The sequence below is a fragment of the Choristoneura fumiferana genome, chromosome Z, assembly GCF_025370935.1.
Source record: "Choristoneura fumiferana chromosome Z, NRCan_CFum_1, whole genome shotgun sequence".
Lineage (NCBI taxonomy): Eukaryota > Metazoa > Arthropoda > Insecta > Lepidoptera > Tortricidae > Choristoneura > Choristoneura fumiferana.
In genome coordinates, this window is record NC_133472.1 from 24905635 (window position 1) to 24929836 (window position 24202).

The window sequence follows — 24202 nt, forward strand, 5'->3', positions numbered from 1 at the left end:
TATGATACCAATCTTGACTGGTTATCATAAGAAAGACAATTATACAGGGCGTCCCACGGCTATGCCACATGGAGGGAAAGTACCTTAAATATTGTACATGGAATATTTTACTGAAAGAAAACATTATTTTAATTTAAAAAACAATTTAAACTGCATTCATAGATTTTTAAATAATTACATGGTTGAACCGGGAATCGAACCCGCTACACAAGAAAAAAATGTCCTATAGCTTTATCATACCGGTCGAAAGGCTTCATTATAAGGATTATTTTTTGCTAAATAACACAGTGTCAGAAATACAAGGAAAACCATGAATTCGGGACAAATAAGATGGCCGCCGAGATCCCCAGGTCTGACCCCGTTAGATTTTTTTTATGGGGTTATGTAAAAAATGTAGTTTACAAGAACCAGTATGAAAGTGTCCACGAGCTACAAACAGAACTTAGACGTATTATTCTAAATATCCACCACAACAAGATCAAAAAATCGGCAGGGAGTGAAATAATCAAAAGAGTGCGACTTTGTATTCAACAGCATGGAACTCATCTTGAGCATTTGTTAAATTGATTAATTTTGTATTAAAAATGTTAAAATTCATAGTCTTCCTTTTATTTCTGACACTATGTTATTTAGCAAAAAATAATCCTTATGATGAAGCCCTGCGATTTTTTCTCGTGTAGCGGGTTCAATTCCCGGTTCAACCATGTAATTATTTAAAAATCTATGAATGCAGTTTAAATTGTTTTTTAAATTAAAATAATGTCTTCTTTCAGTAAAACGTTCCATGTACAATATTTAAGGTATTTTCCCTCCATGTGGCATAGCCGTGGGACGCCCTGTATATACATAGCCATGAACAAAAATAAGTAGGCAAGCCTACCAAGGCATATTCTCTATTAAAAACTATCAGTTGGAATAAAAGATTACCGGTTATCAAATGAGTGAAGGTATTTAAAAAAAACCGACTAAAATTAATTTAGATAAAAATAGCCATGAACACTTTTCGACAGGCAAGCTTTGATATGCATGTTTGTAAATAAGTAATATTTAATAAAAAAATATGTGTCATCAGGTTATAAGATGGGTGAAGGTCGATCTTCAGCGGCTCTTAGACCATTAACCCTTAAATTGATAGTGTGCCATCAGCTAAATATGTGGTCTACCACCCTAAAGTTGATAATCCCTTGCATGTCATAAAACAATAATGCCAAATGTCAATAGACGTGTCTGTCAACTTGAAAATTCGACTTTAGGGATATATTCATTTGATAGGAACTTGTTTAAAAATTTATATACCACTTATTTGTCCGACCGTACACCACAGGGACCATGATTCAAGACTATCTTTTAGTCTTTTTTTTAATGCAGATTTTTTTGAACTTTAAGGTACCGACGAGGCTTGAATCATGATCTTTTTGAATTTTGTCAATCTAAGGGGTAACTTTAATAGTTAATATTTATTATTTATTAATATATTTTTATATTTTTTAACAAATTATTAAATAAAACACATGTTTCACTTTAATCTCTAGTATTTACTCAACTCTGATACAATTTATACAGAACAAAGTGAACATATATTTACTAAGTGACATTAGTATTTGCTATTTTTGCATGTCACTTACCTCAACGAACGTAATATATTTCGTGACATTCTGAAGAAAAGTTACGTGAAGCCTGCGAGCATTTTTTGTTTATTGATTATGCAACATGCATTAGAACTCTTTCGGTCCTACACAAAGACAGGTGGGTGAAGTTCAAAAAGTTGGACATCTTAACGTCGGCAGTTAAAATTAGTATTAAAGTTTTTTCCAGTCAGTCGTTTTGTATGATTAACTGCAAATTAACATTATCCAATTTTTTGGTCTTCACCCAGGTACTTGTAATACGTATAATCATAATCATAGTCAAAACATTAATACTCATTAACAATGTAAAGTTCATTATAAAAAATCGCTTCGCACACTAATGCAACGCACAAAATAGTACAGTCAAGGGCAAAGATATCGACACGGCCAAAGTTGCAAAAATATGTATACACGGCCTTAATGTTAAGTGCATAAGGTCGTGTATACATATTTTTGTAACTTTGGCCGTGTCGATATCTTCGCCCTTGACTGTACAAGATAGAAATGTTTATTTACAAATAACATTACATTTAATCATAAATTCTCAGTCCTTTTTATTTATAAAAATACATAGGTAGATAATTTATAGCTTTGAATGTTGAAACAATCAAATTTGCTGGTGATTATTCAGGGTGTTATCAGATATCCTGGAACCCAAAATAAATTTAAATTAATTCTAACACATACCTATACTAGCTGTGCTATAAATTTTAAATGACGTATTTTAATAACGTATTAACGTACGTCTTATAGAGACCGACAAGAGTAGAAAATGGTTAAACGGAACCAAACTATTTCATACAAAACTATTGTTATACTTATACATCATTCGACAGAATATGAAAAATACTAAGAAACTGGCGCCCTCGTTTAATTTATATTCTTTATTGTCATTCTCTTGTTATAAATATAAAGTAAAATATTTTGGTGTAAGTATTTTACTTTACGAGATTCGGAGTAAGTAGATTGAATGGGCGCCTCGCCACCTTTATCGGCTTCGTTTTTAATAACGATACAAAAGTCGATTTAGCGAAAAACTAAAGCAACAAAATGACAAAAAGCGAAGCTTCGTCGTGAAAGCTATCTGCTACCCATGGGGCTGTGCCCGCTTCTCCGTACACTTTCATTTCAACTGCAAACTAATGGGTCTTTTCCCCCAGTTAACGGCACTGCGAACAATAGATAAAATCAGTTTGGAATAAGTACATCTAGATGAGAAAATAAATTCCCACTAATTCGCACTCGACATTAAGATGCTTACTACTAAAATATTTATTCCTAATTGTTTGCAGTGTGTTAGTTGTACCTAGGTTTAAGTTTCCTTTCTTGACTCCAGGTTTATATACCGTAAATTGCTACAAGTGAATGTGTTCCCTAATTTCACATGCCATTTGTGGTAAATTTTAATGATTCGTGTGTTATTTGTAAGATCTTATTGTACCTAAAATCCTGTGAAATAAATTAATTTGAATTAAAGTGCATTCCATAACAATGCAATAAATAGAGGAAAACAATATACTTATTTACAGTATAAATTACACTATCACTATTCTTTACACATTTTTTTTAATCTATCAAAATGTCTAATGTAATGTTTAACACAAAAATACTTTATTTATTGCAAAAAAATACTTTGTGATTTCTTAAAGTCTCCTTTCACTATTTCCAAACGGCACAAGGTAACCTATAACACATAGGACTTAGGTTTGGGCAATAAGTAAAATACTAGATCTTGTCACTTCGAGACATAATTATTATTATAAAATCATGCGTTTTAAAATAGCAGATGATTAAAAGTACAAACCATGTACAGTTAAGTGTAATAATATGGATGCATTCAAAATCTGAACATTTCACAGGTACAACGAAGTGGGTGTACGGTCAAGGACTTTAATTCATGAGCCACCATGGAACCTTTTCAAACAAAAAATCATTACGGTTTTCCTTTTTAATTGATGCGATGTCACTATGACGTTTACTGTGAAATGGTTCCACGGTGGCTCATGAAATAATGTCCTTGACCGTACTGTTAAAGATTTAAATATCTATGACACTATAACACATATTAAAGTGAAATCAGTTTTTGCTTAAACTTTCATTTTTACGGAGGTTTTGTACCGACAGTAGGTACTTGATTATAGGATGATTGGGTCATTAGACCTCTATACATACGTTTAGAAAATTTACAGTTCACATGTAATTATTGAAATTACTACTTAGGTATTTATTTATTGACGTACATACGAATATTGTAAGTCAAATAAAATGTTGTCGAATACACATACATTATTTTGAAATTTAACAGTCCATACAGTGCAGTCTAAACAGAGGTTCGGAAATATTCATACTTGTACAAAAATAATGAAATAAAAGTTTGAGACGGGGCAATTTATATGGATAGTGTATAAATAGTTGGAAAGGCTGAGTAAGCGGCTGTTTCAGTGAGGCTGCACTGTATATAAGTAAGTGAGAGAGAGAACCGAATGAGTATACCTCAAATTGCTCCCCAACGTAAATTCGTGCAGTCAGTAGCATAATATTGAATAAAATTCATTATTCAAACCTCGTCATTACCTTATATGTCCAAAAATTCTACATAAAAAAGACAGTCTTGAATCATGTTCGTGGCGAACACTATCAATAAGTGTTAAAATATTTAAATTCAACAATGGTACCTAACAGACCACATCAGATTATGTTCAGTGAGAATTTTCTGTTTTAATGTGTGGTTCAGAGCTCAGAACAATCCTCCTGCATTAAATTTCTTAGTGAGCATCATGCCTATGCAAAATTAGTTAAATTAAACGCAATAATATTGCATTGTACTGTATTTTTATAGTAGACGACACGAAGATTTTTGCTTTTGCTATGAAAACCTTGGAAAGAAATTTTTTTGCAAAGGATTTTTATTGTACACACTTCGCATGCACTCCACTATTATGTTGTTAGCATCTCTTTTCATGCACGTACTGCCATCTGCATTAATATCTGCCGCAGCGGAGCGTGCAACAACATCGGACACGTCCTACTGGCCCTATAAATAGAGCCGTATTACGCACGGTTTGTTGTGACAGATATTGGTGCTGGTGACTATACAATATTTTTACAAATCAGAAAGAAAACCTTTTCCATTTAATTACAGTTTTTATTTATACTACAATTGCTTCTAAATTACATGAGTAATAATTTTAATGGTTATTTACATACAAAACAATAAAATGTACAATCTCAGCTTAAAATTATTGGCGACATATCGGAGCGGTCATGGGTTCCAAATTTTCTACATAGAATGGGTACAGATATTATTTAACTTTGCTTAGTTTGAATCTAAGACGATTAGTGTAAATTGTAACACAATATTATTTATTTTAAGTAAGTACCTCGCTTTCTATAATTTATCTGATGGTGACCGCACTTGTAAAAAGACATAACAATTGATTTATGTATGACCCATGTATGTAGCTGCATCAGATAAAGATAACTGCCTTGAAAAGTGTTAAAAATATGAATAACAATCAAAAACATAAATATTCTATAGGTTAAAACTCGTAAAAAAGTATACAGATTAAAAATTTAAATAAATTAAATTATGGTTTACCAGTAAAATGCTATTACCTATACCTATGCCAAAATGGTCAGTTAGTAAATTCGTAATTTTTTGATGTCCTTTCGTTTTCATTAATTTGTTGGTTTAACTCAAAACAATATTTGAAAGCTGTTTTCTATGTCCATCAACAGTAAAAAAATACATATGAAAAAGTTACACAACCTAACAATTAATCTGGCGAGATTATATTTTGCTAATATACAATTAATTAAAAGAAGTGACTTTTAACTACCTACTTAAAAGTAGGTGAAAATAGTCAAACACAAAAAGGATCTGCTCATTTAAAAGCTATGTATGTTTTTTTTTTAATAAATAATTATTGATGTTCAACGATTTCAACCTCGTCCGCCTTGTTGCAACCTTGTTAGCTGGATGAGGCGCAATTATTTTATGAAGATTAATTGGTAAAAAACATGATTTTTATCATTTTCTTCGGGAACTATATTTTTATAACTTGATGGAACTGTAAATACATATAACTATTTTCCATAATTTCGACTATCATTGAAAATATATGTAAACGTGGTAAACGTTTAATACGCATATCAATTCGAATGATTTTCACTCTGGCTTCAGTATATATATATGATTCCTTTGTTATTTTAGGACGCAAAATAAAATTACTTTTTTGCATGATAACTATAATAGGTATTTACTACAAAATAAAATTAAATAAGCACTTTATATACACATATCAATTGTACTAAAATTTTAAAAGTTTGTTCAGATTTTCTAATAAAATAAAATGTCTAACTTAAAAGTAAAATAGCTGTGATTATAAATTGACTACTCTTATCAACTACGCACTCAACGGTAATTAAATTATAATAATAAAATAAGCTCGAAAGCTGGAGATTGATTTTAAAAGTATAATAGTATAGTTTTAAAATTATAAACTAAAAGGGTGTCCTGGTGTTCTGACAACCACTGATCTGTCATAAACCACGTATACAAGCAGTCGGTCAAAAACAACGTCCTATCCTAATACATCTCGAACAATAATACGATTTAATATTGAAATACCACCACTTTTTATCTAACTATCATTGATTTCCTTGACACTTTTTAAATGTTATGTACAATTACGACACTGTCTGACTTTTAAATAAAACATGCATAAATATGATGATTGCACTCTAAGACATTGCTTGACTGTGATATTTCTAAAAAAAGGATTTATAATGTGCCGTCACAAAAACATAAATCATAAAATTTTAAAAAGTTAAGTTTTATATTAACTCCACCACGAAAAATTGTCGAGTGAATATTTTATATAAATAATTTAACGATAGCAAACTATTTGATTTTCTGTCTGAATTAAAGTCGTATTTTTAATCAAACGAAGTCAACTGACATTATTATGCGAATGTCACTTAGTAAAATAATGTTGCCATGTTAATTGAAATAGTGATGCGTCACGAATGAGTGATAATAGTCAATCATGAATCAGCACCCTTTTGGTATGAAAAACCCTTTTGAACAGATCCAAAGACGCATTGTTTACAAGTATCTACCATAAAATTCAAAAACGTATAGTAATTAAACATTATGAATAAAACTTGGAAATAAACCACAGATATTTAAAAAAACGGTTTCTTTGAAGTTTTTTGGAACCCCAGTTGGTTGCCATTTTATCTGTCACTTATTTGTTACTGTTAGTCATAACTCTCTGTCTGACTGCTCGAATGCTTTCTGTGCTCGAAAGTTTCTCGTAAAGTTTTTTTGGTTACATTGTGTTTGTAGTTATTGTTGAGTTGTTTTGTTGATTACGTTGTAATTGTGGTTATTGTTGAGATATTTTGTTTTTATATTGTTTCAAGCACGTCAAGCTAAATTCCTAAGACTACATATATTAAGATTACACAATATGGATAATTTTCGCCGTTTTATCTTACCATCTCAGTCCCGTAAAACAGTTACTGTGACCTTTTCAAAACCTATTTTCAGTAAGATCACATTATAAATCTTAATTCAGAGTAGGTCAAAAATATATCTAATCACTACACATGGGATGGAAGTGCTGAACAGTGACAATATGGACAGAAGATAAAAAAAATCATGACTTGATTTTTAAAACCTTCAGCTTAAAAAAACCGTTCATAATTTTGCTGTCTATTTTTGTTTCATCAAAACCTGACAACCCAGTAAACGTCAGGCAACTTCGTTTGATTAAAAATTCGAGTTTAGGATAATAGTCAATCATGATTGTACATTACATTACACAACGGGTGTCATTTGAAATTTAATTTATAAATTGTTGATTGGACAAATCAACTCAGTTGAATAAGACGGAGTTAGGGTCTTCGTTATCCATCTGTTTAACATGCCGGAGGACATCCTTCTTAGTAATGACACCGAGTAGACGACTGTAAATAACGAAATTAATATTTTTTATGAAAAACATGGCATAACTGAGAACAATTTCAGGTTTACCAGCTAATCTGATAACACTTGTGTGTATAAGTAAGTTTATTCCGAATTAATTGCCGTATAAAGGCAATGCAACAGCAGATTGGGGCATGATTTAGCTGGCTTTAAGACAGGCAAATAAATACATATATTACCCGGGCTTTATTTTTCAAAATTTACAGTGTTTTACGGAGAAGAAAAATATCGTGAGGAAATCTGCACACACCTACGAAGCAATTCAATGGTGTGTGGAAGTACCCAATCTGCACTTGAGTGGGGTGGAAACTTAGCCCGAGCCCTTACGTTCTCTTCCAGTGGGACGTATAGGCCCAAGATGACGCTGAAAATATTTGTAGTGTGTATATTACCCGTTGTGCGTGACGAGCGTCTGGCGCAGACCGAGCTTGCGGAACATGTCGACGACGGTCTCCATGGGCGTCTGGTCGGTGACGGTGATGGGCGCCATGTCCAGGATGCGATGCAGCTTGAGCGGCGGCAGCGCGCCCGCGCCCGCTCCGCCCGCGCCCGCCGGCGGCCCGCCCGCGAACAGCACCAGCGACTGGCCCGTGATGCCTTCTACCAGCCGCCGGGCGTTTGCTGCGTACACATTATTTTTAACGATACTGCTCGAAAATGTGGCCATAGATAGCCTAAATCCAGTACACAAAACTGCCTATATATGAGTCATATAGAAGGAAAGTCAGCAACATTCACTTTTTTACTGTAGCAACTTACTTTACTTTAGAAGATGCTGCATGAAGTGTAAATAAAAATAATCTTCTGGACGCTTTTCAGTTGAAGTGGATGTTGCTGACTTTGCCATAATTATGGTATGACTCATATGTACATTTAACAGCTGACTCATTTATGGCTCGCAAATCACGACGACAATGTAACACATTACGGTAACAGGTCGTATCAATATATAAATTTCATAGTACCATACGACTTTTTAGAATATATTTAGAATATACTCGCTATCTCATGGCATGGGGCCCTTAAAATAATTTTTGACATTTATTTGATGTCTCATAGACAATCATTTATCGATGTGCTGTCAATTTTGTATTGTATCGCATACATTGATAATAAGATTTAATCTGTATGATAAAAAAAATAACAGTGATAATATTTTAAAAAAGCTGCAGAACAAAAGTAACTCAGTTATGCGAGTAGAATCGAACCCTGAATTTAAAGTCAAAGACTCCCTGTATATTTTGAGAAAAGGTTTTACCATTAAACAGTGGCGAAGCGTCCATAGAACTCTATTCCCACCGGCTTGCCCAATAATTACAAAATAGAACAACAAAACATACAAATTTTATGGAAAGATGTAATTGATCTTTTCTTCGGCTTTACCGCGGAAATATCAGATACGCCACTGCCATTTAGAATCCTTCACCATTTATGAAAAAGGCTTTATATTAGTCTCGGCTGGAATAGCAATTGCTGGCTTCGTATCGGTTAAAACTCAATGCCATGACAATAATCTACTAGTAAAACACATATCTACAACAGTTGCGTACTTAAAGTACTATTCAATGGAAAAAATCAATTGTGTAAACAAAGCAATTTTTCACGATTACTCCGTAGTTACTTGCATTTGAACGCCAATCCCGATCATATTCACATCTCAATGACCTCACCACTGTTTTTAACAACCATTTTATCTTTAATAATCGTGTAAATATGTTTATTTTATAGAATTAATTGGAAGACGAAAATCCGTTATATTTGTCAAATTGACATGATATTTTTTTCCTCACCGAAGTTGGTCTATGGTCGGTCTAGTCTCTGGAAATTTAGTGCTGTACCAACAAAATTAATTATTTGACTGAACCAACCTTACCTACCGATAATTATGGCTGGCTCTGCAAATTAATTTATTCGTAGATATTAATTATTTGTGTTAAGTTACACTATTTAATGAAGGTTTATAAAGGTTTCTAATCCTATCCTACTTCCTACTATATCCTACTAATCCTACTAATATTATAAATGTGAAAGTTTGTGAGTGAGTGAGTGAATATGTTTGTTACTTCTTCACGCTGAAACGGCTGGACGGATTTGGATGAAATTTGGCGAAAAGTTAGATAACCTGGATTACAACATAGGATACTTTTTATCCCGATATTCCCATGGGATAGGGATAAAATCTTGAAATAACAACCGCTCAGCTTAGAGTCATGAAAATTGGTATGTAGATAGTTTGACATCTGGAATAAAACATAGCCTACTTTTTATTTCGATATTCCCACGAGATAGGGATAGCTTTCGAACTAATAACCGCTGGGCTTAGAGTCATGAAATTTGACCATGATTGTTTTAAATGTAATGTCAATGAAAACAACGATTTAATTTTCGGGAATTCCCACGGCAATTTTAAAAATCCCGGTATTTCAGCTGCTGGACCTAATGATTTACGTGTGCGAAGCCGCGGGTAAACACTAGTTGGACGATAAAATAGTATTTTAGTAGAAATTATGTACATTTCTATTTACTAGTATCATATTTACTGCGGAGTCCATTGTTGGACCAAAAAATCATTTTGAATCACTTCCCTGTGTCTACTCTCATTTCCCTGTCTTATGTAAATTTAAAAATGCCTCTTCTAAATTATATCGAAAATACAAACAGACATGGATGCACAGAAAAACCAGAAAAAGAGACTAGCGCTGGGAATCGAACCTAGGTCCTCAGCAATCCGTACTGCGTACTATAACCCCTACACCACCGTTGGACAGGAGTCAAGATACAAATTTCTCCTATGCACACATATCTCAGGTTGGCTTTTTCTACTACGCTACTTAAGCAGCAAAAAAATCTAAATTAATCCATATTTTAACTGACCCTTTCAATTCTAAAATACTCCATCATAAACCTTGGGGAAAATATACGTCAAAAAATATAAGTGGATGTACATGTTTCACCATTTAAAAAATTCTACCCTTAAAGGGGTATAAAGGGGAGTGTAAGTTTTGAACATGAAGTGTAAGTTTGTATGGAAGAAACGTTAGGTATATATTTGAAGATATAATTCTAAAACTTCTTGAAAATGCTGTTAAACATTTTAAGTTAAAAGGGACATGGAAACATTGTGAATGACTCTTGAACAGGACTAAGAGAAAACGTGATTCGCCATTTTTTTAAATTAAACTTAGGGATTACATTAAAATAATGAAATATGAGTAAATTCAAAATAATTATTTACTGCTGATTGAAGTATCTTAAAGAGCTTTCACATCACTAGAGCCAACGTCAGTCAGTCAGTCAGCCAGTCGTCAGTCAAGTGTCGATGTCAGTCACCACATTTGTTTACCACAATTGATTTTTTCCATTGAATAGTACCGTAATTAATGTCATGCCAATTTTTTTAACAATGGCATTTAGAGAGGATATTTTAAAGCATGTATTGTAGAGAGAAGGATGACAAACTCTTACGCTTACGGGAGACAAGTTGCAAGTGTTGCGTCAAGGGGTGCATAGCATAACAGTTTCAAATGGGAACACCCAAATACTCCGAAATATTTAATTCCGAATTTGCTAATTCCTATTTTCAAAACTCCGATTTTCACAATTCCTAAGACATTCCGATTACTTAAAAAAACGAAATTTATTTTGTCCGAATTTCAAAATATCGTTTTTTTATATCCGCTTTTTAGAACTCCGAAGAATTAAAAACACGAAACGTTATTGGCCCGAAGTACATTATTCAGATTATTAAATTTCCGAAATTACATTGCTCATTCGGAAATATGACATTCGGCAAAATAAACTTCGTGGTTTTAATAATCGGCATCTTGAATATCGAATCTTGAATTAATATCAATCAATTTAGGTAAATTAACCCGTATAGGTTAGGTTAGGTTATAATTGCGTCAAGGCGCGAAGCGCTTCGCGGAGCTCCGCCGACCTTGTGAAAAATGAATAACAATTACTACTTTTTAGACCAATCTAACCTACAAAGCTTACTTTTAGAAGTTGGGTAAGTTATTGATCGGTGTAATGATATTCGGAATTTTGGGAATCGGGATTTTAGTCATCGGAATTCGTATTTTTGACATGTCGGATTATTATTGAGTCGGACTTCTTACTGTTCGGTGTATTAAAATTCGGAATTTTAAAAATCGTAATTTGAAACCTGATATTTTTAATTTTCAGATTTATGAAGAATCGCAATAGTCATATTTAGAGTTTTAAAACATTCAGAATTGTAAAAATCGGTATTTTGAAGTTCGTGATTCCGACTTTCGGAATTTCGTTTTTCGTATTTATGTAGTGTAGGTACCCGTTTCAAATGCCTCAAGATTGGCGCTAGAGTAGCATGTGTCTAATTTAATAAATAATTCTGCAGTAACCGATGTCCGATGCCTGACGTGAGAAAACGAACTCTCTGATTTAATTTTCGTGAAAACATTATTGATTTTACTTTGTTTATCTTTATAAAACTTCCTTTAAAAATTTACTCCCTTGCTACTGCAATGCCGCCTATTAAACACTTTTCGACGGCCACTTTTGCATAGTTTTTGGTTATCCCTTCGATACTCCATAACATAAAGCTATTACAGACCCAAATAAAAACGATGCCGTACTAACTTTTATTTGCCTAATTTGGTAAATAAAATCTTATGCCTTCAATTTACTTCAGCAGTTTTACATTTTCAAAAATTTGGTAACTAGATTTAATGGCATTTCTATGGAACACAAATGGCAAAACATTCGACGCAACGCAAGACGAGTGACGTACCCATAGCGAGGTTGAGGTCGCGGCGCAGCACGAAGCCGACCAGGTACTGCGACTCCTTGGACACGACGACGGGATAGCCGTTGTGTTCCGTCTCCTTCAGCAGCGCCTCCACGTCCTCCACCGTCATGGAGTCTTGCGTGATCACCGACAGCGTCTCGTTGCGTCTAAAAGCGGAATACATTATTTATTACTAGCCGTCACCCGCGGCTCCGTCCGCGTAGAATTCGGTTATAGCTATGCCGCGGGAACTATGCAATTTTCCGGGATAAAAACTATCCTATGTCCTTCCCCGGGACTTTCGCATTTATAATATTAGTGGGATTCAAAAAATATGGTGTCGTGACCCGTGTGGTGTCGGGTTAGAATTACAGCTCTCTATTTCTTCCGTGGATGTCATAAGAGGCGACTGAGGATATAGGTTAAGGTATACCGTAGGCGATAGGTCATCACTATTGTACCGTTTTTGACAAACTTAAAACCTAAAACTGCTAAAAGTGGCTTCCAAACGGTAACGTTTCGTGTGCTCTGCCTACCCCATTTGGGAATACAGGCGTGATGTTTGTTTTGTTTGTTCAAAAAATATCTACTCTTTCTTTTCAGTTTTTTGAAAGTAAGGTATACCAACCAATTTGTCTTTTGTCTCTAAAGGGGTTAACATGTGGGTTGGAAATTGAAATGAAATATCAAATTATGATATAAAAAAAACAACTCCCATAAGAGGTAAAATCAAATGGCGATAGCTTAAATGAGAACTTTAAAATTATTTTTCATGAAAAATTGTGTTTTGTAGAGCATTTTGGCTTTTACGTAAACTCAATCATTGGAATAATAAGCTTGTTGGAATTACATCAGTTAAAATGAGAAAGATGACAAAAAAACATACGAGTACATACATATGCCACCATGTAAATTAAAACTGGTAAAGAGATGACTTTCGGTCTACTCTCCAAATAAATTAGGCGTTATAAGTTATAAAATACCATTTTTAACTTCTTTTCAGTTATCTGGGTTGGCCTACATTTTTTACCTTTCTTCTCCGCTACAAAACAAGCGTGAAAAACAATCAAAAAAATCGAAGAAGCGAGATAGAAACACTATAGTTAATTTTATCAGTGTGTAGTTCAGGAAATCGTCGGGTGACAATCAAAAGTCACTTATTACCACTTAGTGTCAAGAGGGATAATCAAACTTATGCATAGCATCGTAAGGTTAATATTCCTAATCTTTTTTTTGTATTTAGTGACTTTTGGTTGTCAGGTGACGAAATATGAATTAGTAACTTGTTATGTACTTAGTGAAGCTTACAGAAGGTCAATTCAAATATAAAAGTGTTAGTAGTATAGTTACTTGGGTTGCATGACGTCGGCGGCGAGCGAGGTGTGCTGGAACTCGTCCTTGCTGTCGAGGAAGGGGTACCCGTTGAGCGCGATGTGCGCGTCGTAGATGCCCTGCTTGCCGAGCGCGTCGCCCACCCACTTGGAGGCCATCGCCGCCGCCATCAGCGGCACGATGTAGCGCACGCCGCCCGTCAGCTCGAACATTATCACCACCAGTGACACTGCCAATAAAGACGACTAGGGTAAGCCTGCGTTCCCATTGCGACCAAACATGTGCGAGGAGTTGTCGCGACAAATGTGCTTTTCATGCACCAATACGCTTCGTTTACCTATCCTCGCACAGCACATCTCTAGTGGAAACAGCTGAGCGGAACGAGGCGTCGTAAATTAAGCGTTTCTACTGATTCATTAAAAACACAATTCTCGCAACACATCTTCGCACATCTCTGGTGGAAACGGAGCCTAACAGAGGGACTGATTGCCTACGTTAGGAAATACGTTGAGAATAAACACGACTAGAGTAACGGAGGGAGTGATTGGCTGCCTTAAAATTTAGCATTTAGCAATAATATAATATATTTCCTTTTAATAGGTATGTCAGTGTTTGAAATCCTTAAATGGCCAATGACTGTATAGTATAGTTTAAAGTAAAATAGTTGCAATATTTATCATCAATTCAAAAAAATCTAAAAAAAAAGAGTCAAGTGCGAGTGCGAGCGACTCGCGCATGAAGAGTTCCGCACCTCCGTACAATGTTTTAAAAAATTATAATTTAGTCTTAATGCTGCACAAAACAATAAACCACGGTCTTAGAGACAATTATTATATTATCGAAGGTTTTATAAAATAGCACTAATAAAATCGCAAATTAATAAGTAGTTAAACATTAAAAACAACATAGGGTCACTCGCGTTGCCCCTAGCAACTGACGGCCGTCATCTTGGCAGCCTAGCAACCAAAAACCGCTGAATGAAACACGTTTCTTGTATGACGACCACCTTTAATTTTTAACTTTATTTTATTTTTAGTATTTGTTGTTGTAGCGGCCCCTGTAATGCATAATCTGTGAAAATTTCAAGTGCCTAGCTATTACGGCTCAAGAGATAGAGCCCTGTGCAAAACGGACGGACAGACAGACAGACAGCGGAGTCTTAGTAATAGGGTTCCGTTGGTACGGAACCCTAAAAACGAATGGCTAACAAAAGTGGCTTAGTAACAGCTGGGTGTGGGTTACTGAACCACTAGAGTCAATTCCCATACAATATTTTCATGTAAACAAATGCGAACATTCTAGCTTCAAGGGTAAAAGCAAAAGTGGCTTGCAGAACCAAATTTTAATTGCAAATTCAAATGTCGCAACAATGTTACATGGTACATACATGTGATACAGCAGAAGCGCGCGTTTGCTTGTACCCACCAAGTAGAGACCTTTTGGTTCCAAAAACACGTTTTTCGAAAGCTCACACTGTTGAACATCTAACTTATACTATCGGCAGCAGACAGTCGACTTCTTTAGCACTAGACAACTAGATTATTTTGGTCTACTTCTGCAGCTCACTGTGCCGATGTGAGAGGTTCTAGTGATGTCGCACCTGTCATGCGCGTGACGCCGCCGAGTACAGCCGCGGCGCCCACCATGGCATAGAGGCCGGGCGTGATGCAGTCGTCGCCGGTCGAGCACTCGCCCGAGAACAGCCAAATCTTCGGATAGTGGTACGCCAGCTGTTCCACGCCTGATGACAATCGCGGAACGGTTTCATTTCACAATTTGATACCACTGCATATCACGAATTTTCTTCTGGGTGACAAAGACTCAACTGCTTTTTAATTCAATATTTAATTTGTATTTATAGAATAAGAAATATATGTTAGTATAAAGAGTTTTAGCATAACTTTGTCAGTAATCAAGATCAGTAACACTAAAATACTAAATACAGGGTAGAAAGTTGAGATGGGGCAACAAGGGCAGCTACTAGATCCCTTGCTGCTACGCGAAAATGCTCTTAGGAGACCTTTACTAACTTTTTGAGTTATGACAATCGACATTCGCAGATTTTTGATAAAATGTACAGTCAGCGAGAAAATCGACAGATTTGTCTTTTTTTTTAATGCCAATCGGTCCCATTTCTATCAAGGATAAAAACACTCTTTGAGACCAACTAAGGTAAGTAGTACTAGAATACCCACAAATCAAAGAAGACTTTTTCGATACAGTACAGACACTTTCGCATGTTGTTTTTTTACGAATATGAATCCATTATGCTTAAAGAAAATAAAACAGTATGTAGACAACTAAAAACTGAACATTTTAACTAAAGTTAGGGTCTTAACCCAGTATTGCTGCCCCATCTCAACTTTCCACCCTGTATATAAGAGCATGTAGTAGTTCTTTTGGACTTAACTACATAAGTAGCTTTTTTTTATTTTTTTAGCGAAGTTAAGTGTCTTTTAATATTTAATTAAATATCACAGGAAACCAACGAGTCTCTCATAATTTGGATATTAAACTCTTTACCAGTACCCGTTAATTTATAGGCGCTACTACTAAATTTATCATCACCAGTTTCGCATGGTTCCCATTATAAGTGATTAATATGAAAACGAATCATATTTTTATCTTTAATTTATTTTGTACCACATTGTAAAAGGAGCTAGGCCAAATATTTTTGTATATTTTAATGGCCAATATACAATGGCTGGAAAAGTGTTAAGGAAACGATAACGATAACCGTCGAGCAACTAACCGATGCCAACGATGCGACCGGCGATGGCGCCGAGCGCCAGGCTGGGGATGAACAGGCCGCAGGGCACCTTGATGCCGAACGTGAACACCGTCATCACCAACTTGAGCAGCAGCGCCAGGAACAGCAGCCACACGGCGCGGTACACGCCCGGCCCCGCCGCCGCCTTCTCGATGGCAGAGTTCACGTCCGTGAAGTTGCGGTTGTAGTCACTGCTCACGTAAAGATATACTTTACAATCATTTCACTATAAAAGTTGAAATAACTTTTTAAAAGCAGACAAACAGTATTTTTTTTTTGTGATTTGAGTGAGTAGAGTAGTATAGAAACAAGGTCGCCACGCGATCTCCGCGAAACAGTCCATACAACATGTTTGTAAATGGTGGCATTATCGGTTCCCAGTAGTAAAATTACTCTTTTTTATTTGAATTATTCATTATTTATATACTCATTATTTTAAATTTCTGTGTCAACTGAACCATGGTGTCAACATTCGTATCATGTAACCATTGGTGGGTTACACCAAAAATAGGTTAATTTTGAACTCTATTCCGAAACAAGGGTAAGAATCAGTTTTGCTCATAGAGGATATCGACGGTTACGACAACGGATGACTCAAAAATGCCATTTATCTTTATATTAAATTACTTTACAACAATGGTCAGTACACTGACAAAGGGAATTAATATTGTCTGTCATACCTGAATACGACGTTTACGATATGAGTGTAACAAACAGTAAAATGAGCACTGAGATTTACCACAGGGGATCGGAATTGGAGATGCCGCACTGGTTGAACAGCAGATAGATGAGTTGGCTAGTGTTCATGCGCGTGTAGGGGTTGGGGTACGCGACCACGGCCGTGACCAGCGTCACCACCAGCACCTCCGTCACCGGGTACTGGCCCAGCTTCGAGTACTTGCGGTAGCGGCACCAGTAGATGTTCGCCTTTATGAATATCGTCGCTATGCAACCCTACAACAACAAGTCGTCAATAAACACACTATGGTAACACCAACTGGCTCTGTTGCCATCAGAAATGTGCGAGGATGTGTTGTAAGGAATGTGTGTTTCGTGAACCAATAGAAACGCTTCATTTACCGCGCCTCGCTCCGCTCAGCTGTTTCCGCTATAGATGTGCTGTACGAGGAGAGTTTTTTTATTGGTTAGTTTTCCTCGCAACACATCCTCGCACATCTCTGGTGGAAAAACAGCCTTAACACCATCATGCTAGCATTTCGCATCATATATCAAGATAATCAATTCAAAAGCCTACAAAATATCGGTCGGTTTGACGGTAGTCTTGCTAGAGATTGGCACATTTAGTTAAAAACCAATCCCAGTTAAACGTGACCACAACCACACCATACTAACGTTACGTAGCGATACTCCACTTGTCAGAAAAGCATCATTAACGTCGATCACATACACTAGGTTTTTTTTTCTATGCGATTTCCAAATTTGTTTTTAGGGTTCCGTAGTCAACTAGGAATCCTTATAGTTTCGCTATGTTTGTCCGTCTGTCTGTCCGTCCGCAGCTAAGCTCAGAGACCGTTAGTACTGTAATTTGGCATGAATATACATATCAGTCACGCCGACAGTGGTCAAATAAAATAAAAATTTAGGGTACCTCCCATAGACGTAGTGGGGTTGTTTTTTTTTGCGACTAACCCTATAGTGTGGGGTGTCGTTGGATAGGTCTTTTAAAACCATTGGGGGGTTGCTAAGACGATTTTTATTCAGTGACCTGTTAGCTAGCTAAGGATAACACGGAAATCGAATCAGGAATGCGAGTATCTACGAGTCGAGTATCGAGCTGCCACGTGTCCAGCCAAGGTCAAAGAAAAAAGAACTAGCGATATACCTAACCTAATGTTCTATCATATTGAGTCAATATAGTTTTTATCTATTTATATAACACTTACGCCTATAATACCGAGTCCGACGAACGGTATCAGTTCGAAGAATATCCAAGGCTTGTTGTACTCTACAAAAAATAGTACAGAATGTTCGTTGCCGAAGGGGTTGATCGATCGCAGGATGAAAGCCGCAATTAATGCACAGAAGAACGACCGCCATAACGTTTTCAGAGGGAAGTAGTATGACACCTGCAAAGTTGTTATTAAGTAAAGTTTACTGTATAAGTAAACAAATTAATTTCACTTAAGCAGACCAGAATAAAGAAGTTATTAAAATTACCTCTTCCAAACTGAAGAGTACGCCTCCAATGGGGGCACCGAAGGCGACCGAAACTCCGGCGGCCGCCGCCGCTGACAAGATTTCGCGTTTTTTCGCCTCGTTCCGGCCATATTTTGGAAACAAGTAAGATAAAATATTACCTGCAAGGAAGCAAAATATTATAATCATCATCCACTCTCTAAATTTTACAAAAGAATCAATGAAATGACAATATTTTTAAGACTCACCTAAGCAACTGGCGATATGCACCATAGGTCCTTCTTTTCCAAGAGACAATCCAGAGGACACGGACAATATTAGGCCAACTACTTTTATAATTAGCGTCCATTTACCAAGGTAGCCTCTAATGATGAAGCCGCTGAGAATTGTTTTGATTTCAGGTATACCTAGGAACAGTACATTACGAATATTAACTTATAGAGATTAGACTTAATATAGTTGAGAACTTAATAAGGCACGCTTGGTGTGAACACCATAACAGTTTAGATAAAACTTGTGTAAAAATACACAGATTTTGCTTCAATAAGCAAGTGCAATTTGTTGAATGGTTGCTGCTTGTGATTATCAACATTACCAGCGACCATTCAACATAAAATTACTGTGTTTGTTGTTTGTACTTTATGGTTTCCATGTATAATACCTGTCACGGATTCGTATGTTATGTGCATGCCCTAAGAACGAATAAAGACAGAACCTGTCAGAACTCAAATATTTAAAAACAGATAAACCCAGTTCGTTATCACTTTATTATTATTATATAAATTATCAGGCAGGCAGTTGCAAGCAACTAGTAGGTGCCTAGATCTAGCTGTTCCTTGGTCAAGTATACTTTGTATTGTTAATGTGTTGGTCCAGCCGGTTCTTAAATTGGTTCACATTCAGTGCTCAGACTACATGTTCTGTTCGTTGGTTCCATGTCTTGACCACTCTGTTACATAAGAAATGTCTGTGGGGATTGTTGTGCGATTGTTCAGTAGATAGTTTAAATTGGTGGCCCCGCAGACGTGTGTTGTTACTAAGATTGAACAAGTTATGGAACTCCTGCAGCTGCAGCTGCAGCTGGAACTTTGTCTAACAAATAATTAAATTCAGTTATATCAGGAAATTATACACAAAAAGTACAATTCATCAACTCATTCCCAATATAGTTACTTTTGGTAAATCGATAACTGTTTAGATGTATTATGTACCGGAGCCACAAGCGTAAGGAGCGAACATTCGCACGAGCGAGGCGGAGAGCGCGGCGAACAGCAGCGCCCACAGGATGTAGAACAGGTAGCTGATGATATACGCTCCCGGCCCGTCGCGCGACCCACCCAGCGCCTCCGGCCATGTCCACCACTGCATTAAACTCAGCCCTCAAAAACCATCACACTATATGATCCACATCTTAGAGATTAGGATGTGTTGCTTATAAAATATCTTATATCACATTATTATAATTTGTCAATATTTGACAAAAAATAAAATAAAGTATGTACTGAGAGGTGATTTGTTTCTATACAGTGTAAAATTATATCATTGTGAAAATCATGACCAGTTAAAAAAACAAAAAAATACACCAAAAAAAGTAAAGCAGTATGTTTCAAACCAAATCACATCAAATTTACACATTGACTTGAGTTGCTGTCATTCCTGTTTTTTGCAGTAAAATTCCATTCATTTTTTATATTCTAGGTATATTCTCTTATGTTCTCTATGAGGTCACAAAAACAAACTGACATCCAAATTTGCAGAATCGATAATAATTGATTGGAAATTGGCATAGTTTAAGTACAGTTGAGTTCATAAACTTGTGAGCAAAAATTTGATCAAAAAGATCAGAACACGACTATTGTTAATGGTGTAGAAGCATGTTCAGATATTTTTGATCAAATTTTTGCCCTCAAGTTTATGAACTCAACTGTACCTAGATACAAGGATGAGAAAGCCAATCTTAATGCCATAATGCTGAACTTTATGTTTATTACCTGTGAACAGTTTCCATGGTCAAATGTAGTTTCATTATCAGACCAGCAACATTGTTCTCGATTGAACCAAAATGCTTGAGGGCAGATTCCAAATTTCAGATCTGTCATCCAGGAGGCACCAATGTCTATGACTCCGGCCACCACACCCGTACATACTCCTACCAAAAGAACACATACCCAGCCAGACCACGCATCATGAGCTCCCTGGAAATAAGAGAACAAGTCAATAAAACACATTTCACTTTATCGTACACAATGCATTTAAAGCAGTATAAATAATTAGTACAAAAAATAACAAGGTGGTAGAAATGTAGATGGTGTATTACTTTTATTAAGTCCCATATTGAGTCCTGTCTTTTTTTCACTATGTATCTGTGGCGCATGCGATCTCGGGCAATGTCTCTTTGCCAATCAATTGTGTGGAAGTCATCATATTGACCAATACCAGGAATGTCATCATCACCTACAAAAGTTTAAAAGAGAAACATTTTAGACTACCTATTGAAATAAGCATTTCAAAGATTTAAAGAGAGACAGTATAAGTACAACAATCTGTAATGATAACAATATGAAACTGGAAAATACCATATTTATAACTGCCTACTGATTGTTTTGATTTACGGTTTTGAAATACAAACAATGGTCACATGACTTAAAAAAGTAGCATATGTCAAAACGCTGAGTGCAAAAATTTAAATATGATATATTATTTTGTATATTATTATGTCAAAATTGATGTCATAGTCAGTCATACTAACCCTGCATCCCAGAAAATATGACTGCGTCCCCTATAACAATAAATTATGAATAAATAATTAATAAATACATACGTAAATCGGACATGTAATTAAGCATTTCACTATGAAATTTAAGATTTATGTTCTCTTGAAAAGCAGATTCATAGTAATTAAAATATCTACTGCTCACAGCCTAGTCTCGGAAGAAAAAAGTGATAGTGATAGTAGTGACGAAATTAGGAACGAAAGCTAATAAAACAAATGAAAATTGTCGTAAACTCAATACCAATGACAGTCGCAAGAAAAAACGCAAAACTAGCTAACTATACTATACACAAAACAGTACAAGTATTGAAGTATTACAACAGTGCCAGCGCAAACGTCAACACGAACTTTTTAAGACACAACTTTTACTTTACTCGTGCTTTACTCTGGATTCTTAATTTTTAAGAAACGTTCATGCATCCTAATTCTACGAAATCTCGCAATCGAGATAGAACTCGATGACACTGAGAATCTACGATCTATCACCGTGAAACTCGATTGGCAGCTGTCACTTTCATACATTTCATAACCTAAAAACACGAAATTATATGGAAATTTCTAAGAAGAACAGATGCTAATTTCTAAGAATTTTGAAAAATTATAGTTTTATTCTTGAGATTAACGGCCAACTGAAGATCCTTAATGATCTAATCTTTGAACAAAGATGTCAAAAATGAAATTCATGCAAAATATCACATGTACGCAGATGATCTATCTAATTCGATTTTAACTAAATGAGTGAGTGGAATACCAGCTTAATCCTATGGAATTGATTTTTATTAATTACCTTTAATCGAAAGATTAGAATGAGTAATAGAAAATTACAGCTCATTACTATAGTCAAAAATATGCAGTACTTTTGAATAAATATGTTTTTTTTTTCAATAATAGATCCTCTTTATGTAAGAAGCTGGAACCTGAAGAAGTCCAACTTCTGGTTTAACACAATATAAAGACAAGATTAGTGAAATAAACATTGGTATAGGAGAAAAACTTAAGTAAATGACATCCCACCAAAAACATTCTGTAAAAAACTAGCCAAGTCTCGATGGAACTGCTTGTTTATCTCTAAAAAGTAATGAAATCTAGACAAATTCGTGCCAAGTCTAAGGTTCCTTACTGCGATTTCTTTATTATTACAGTTAATGTCGTGTGACTTGGCCGTTGACTTGTACCCACTCACGTATAAAGAATGTTGAGTCTTAAGTCTTATCCAGTAAATGTTGAGACTCAATACGCGGACAATATAAAGAAATCGCAGTAAGGAACCTTAGACTTGGCACGACTTTGTCTAGATTTCATTACTTTTTAGAGATAAACAAGCAGCTCCATCGAGACTTGGCTAGTTTTTTACGGAATGTTTTTGGTGGGATTTCACTTCTTTTTGTAGAAAATTTGTAAAGGCGGTATGTCGGTCTCTAATAGTTTGGTTGAACTCTTGTGTTTTCTAATCAGGGTCACCATATACTCCAGATCTTCGATTATCCTAGTTTTTATAGTTTTCCCTTTATGTGGCCATTAAACCCTAACTCTGTATGAGATTTCAGCTCTCTGAGTTTATGGGAAGTACTAGTTCTATTTTGATGATCATGAGTGAATGAGTGAGTGTCATAAATGCGAAACTTTGCTTTCGCTTAACTTCGGAACTAAATGACCTACAGACTTGAAATTTTGGATTTTAAGTATGTGATTATAGCTTACTGGATGACGAAAATTTCTGCGTTCTGGTCTTATCCAGAGGTTCTCAAATAGGGGCCTGAAAATGCGGGGAAATGGTACCAGTAAAGGATGGTACGGCAGTGTTTGCTTCGCGCTCGACTTGGCGGGGGCACTACCGTGCCCCCAGATGTTGTATGTAGTAGTAACGTGTCCATATGAATAAACTGACGTTCCAAATTCGAAAAATGACTTAATCTCCACACAGATTACTAATATATGAATCTCCATATCAATTCTGTGCACTACACTAAACTTAAGGTTGCCAGATACAGGCATTTTATTTCTGTGACAAATCGAGGGTTACAAATTGGGTTGGTAGGTCAGTAAAAATACAAGCACAAAACCAAGTATTTTCTTCAAATTGACAAAATCATTAGTATTGCTCGTTTTAAAAAAGTGAGCCCAGATTTTGTCATTTGGCAAGTCTTTTGTAAGGACCTCCAAAACAGTTCTCAGGCATGTGAATTCTGAAAACATGCCGTCAATGTTAACCATAGCTTCAATATTTAATATGGAAGGAAATACTACTCTCGTAACTTATTTAAAAAAAACTAGTATTACAGTTAGTAGTCGAAATCCGGGACATTAAAGTGTAATTCCTGGATGCGAGACAAGACACGCAATTCCGGGACAATCTAATCTAGCTACACTACATACAACAACTTATGTTTTTCACCTATAGCACAGAAAAGAAATTGGACGTATTACGAAATAATCACTTGATTTTTTTTTAATTCTTTAAGATATATTGGTGGATTCAGCTTGCGGGTCTAAAAACGGAATTATTCAAACATATTTTGACGGTAAATTAACTGATAACATTTTTGCTCAAAAAAAATCACCTATACAATTACAATGGGTACATTTTTTTTTACCATAATCCGGAACCAAATTTTGGTTGAATCGAAAATATAGGGTCTTAAAATTACACGTAAAAGCCGTATACAAAAAATTTGCCCTATATCAAATTATTTCCAAAAAAAACTGTAGAGTGACCAGGCTGTAAGGGTTTCAATATGATGCTGGCTAATATTTTATTTATTGTATGACTGAGTATAAAACG

General features: G+C 35.5%; 1 protein-coding gene across 12 annotated transcripts in view; it reads right to left on the bottom strand.

The window, feature by feature from the left end:
* Nucleotides 1–1514: 1514 nt before the first annotated feature.
* Nucleotides 1515–24202, bottom strand: part of ClC-c (chloride channel protein 3) — a 33363-nt gene continuing 10675 nt past the window's right edge. For 5 of the 12 annotated variants that reach the window (XM_074093494.1, XM_074093486.1, XM_074093509.1 and 2 more), the window contains 14 exons: nt 21397–21426; nt 20965–21101; nt 20639–20842; nt 19859–20009; nt 18896–19054; nt 18669–18808; nt 18395–18577; nt 17230–17444; nt 16473–16681; nt 15321–15461; nt 13739–13949; nt 12392–12555; nt 8013–8241; nt 1515–7601 (listed from right to left, as the gene is read on the bottom strand). In XM_074093494.1, the coding sequence (XP_073949595.1) occupies nt 7511–7601; nt 8013–8241; nt 12392–12555; nt 13739–13949; nt 15321–15461; nt 16473–16681; nt 17230–17444; nt 18395–18577; nt 18669–18808; nt 18896–19054; nt 19859–20009; nt 20639–20842; nt 20965–21101; nt 21397–21426 (2264 nt within the window). In that variant the 3' untranslated portion in view covers nt 1515–7510. The other 7 variants (XM_074093501.1, XM_074093536.1, XM_074093570.1 and 4 more) reach the window with 6 other exon arrangements.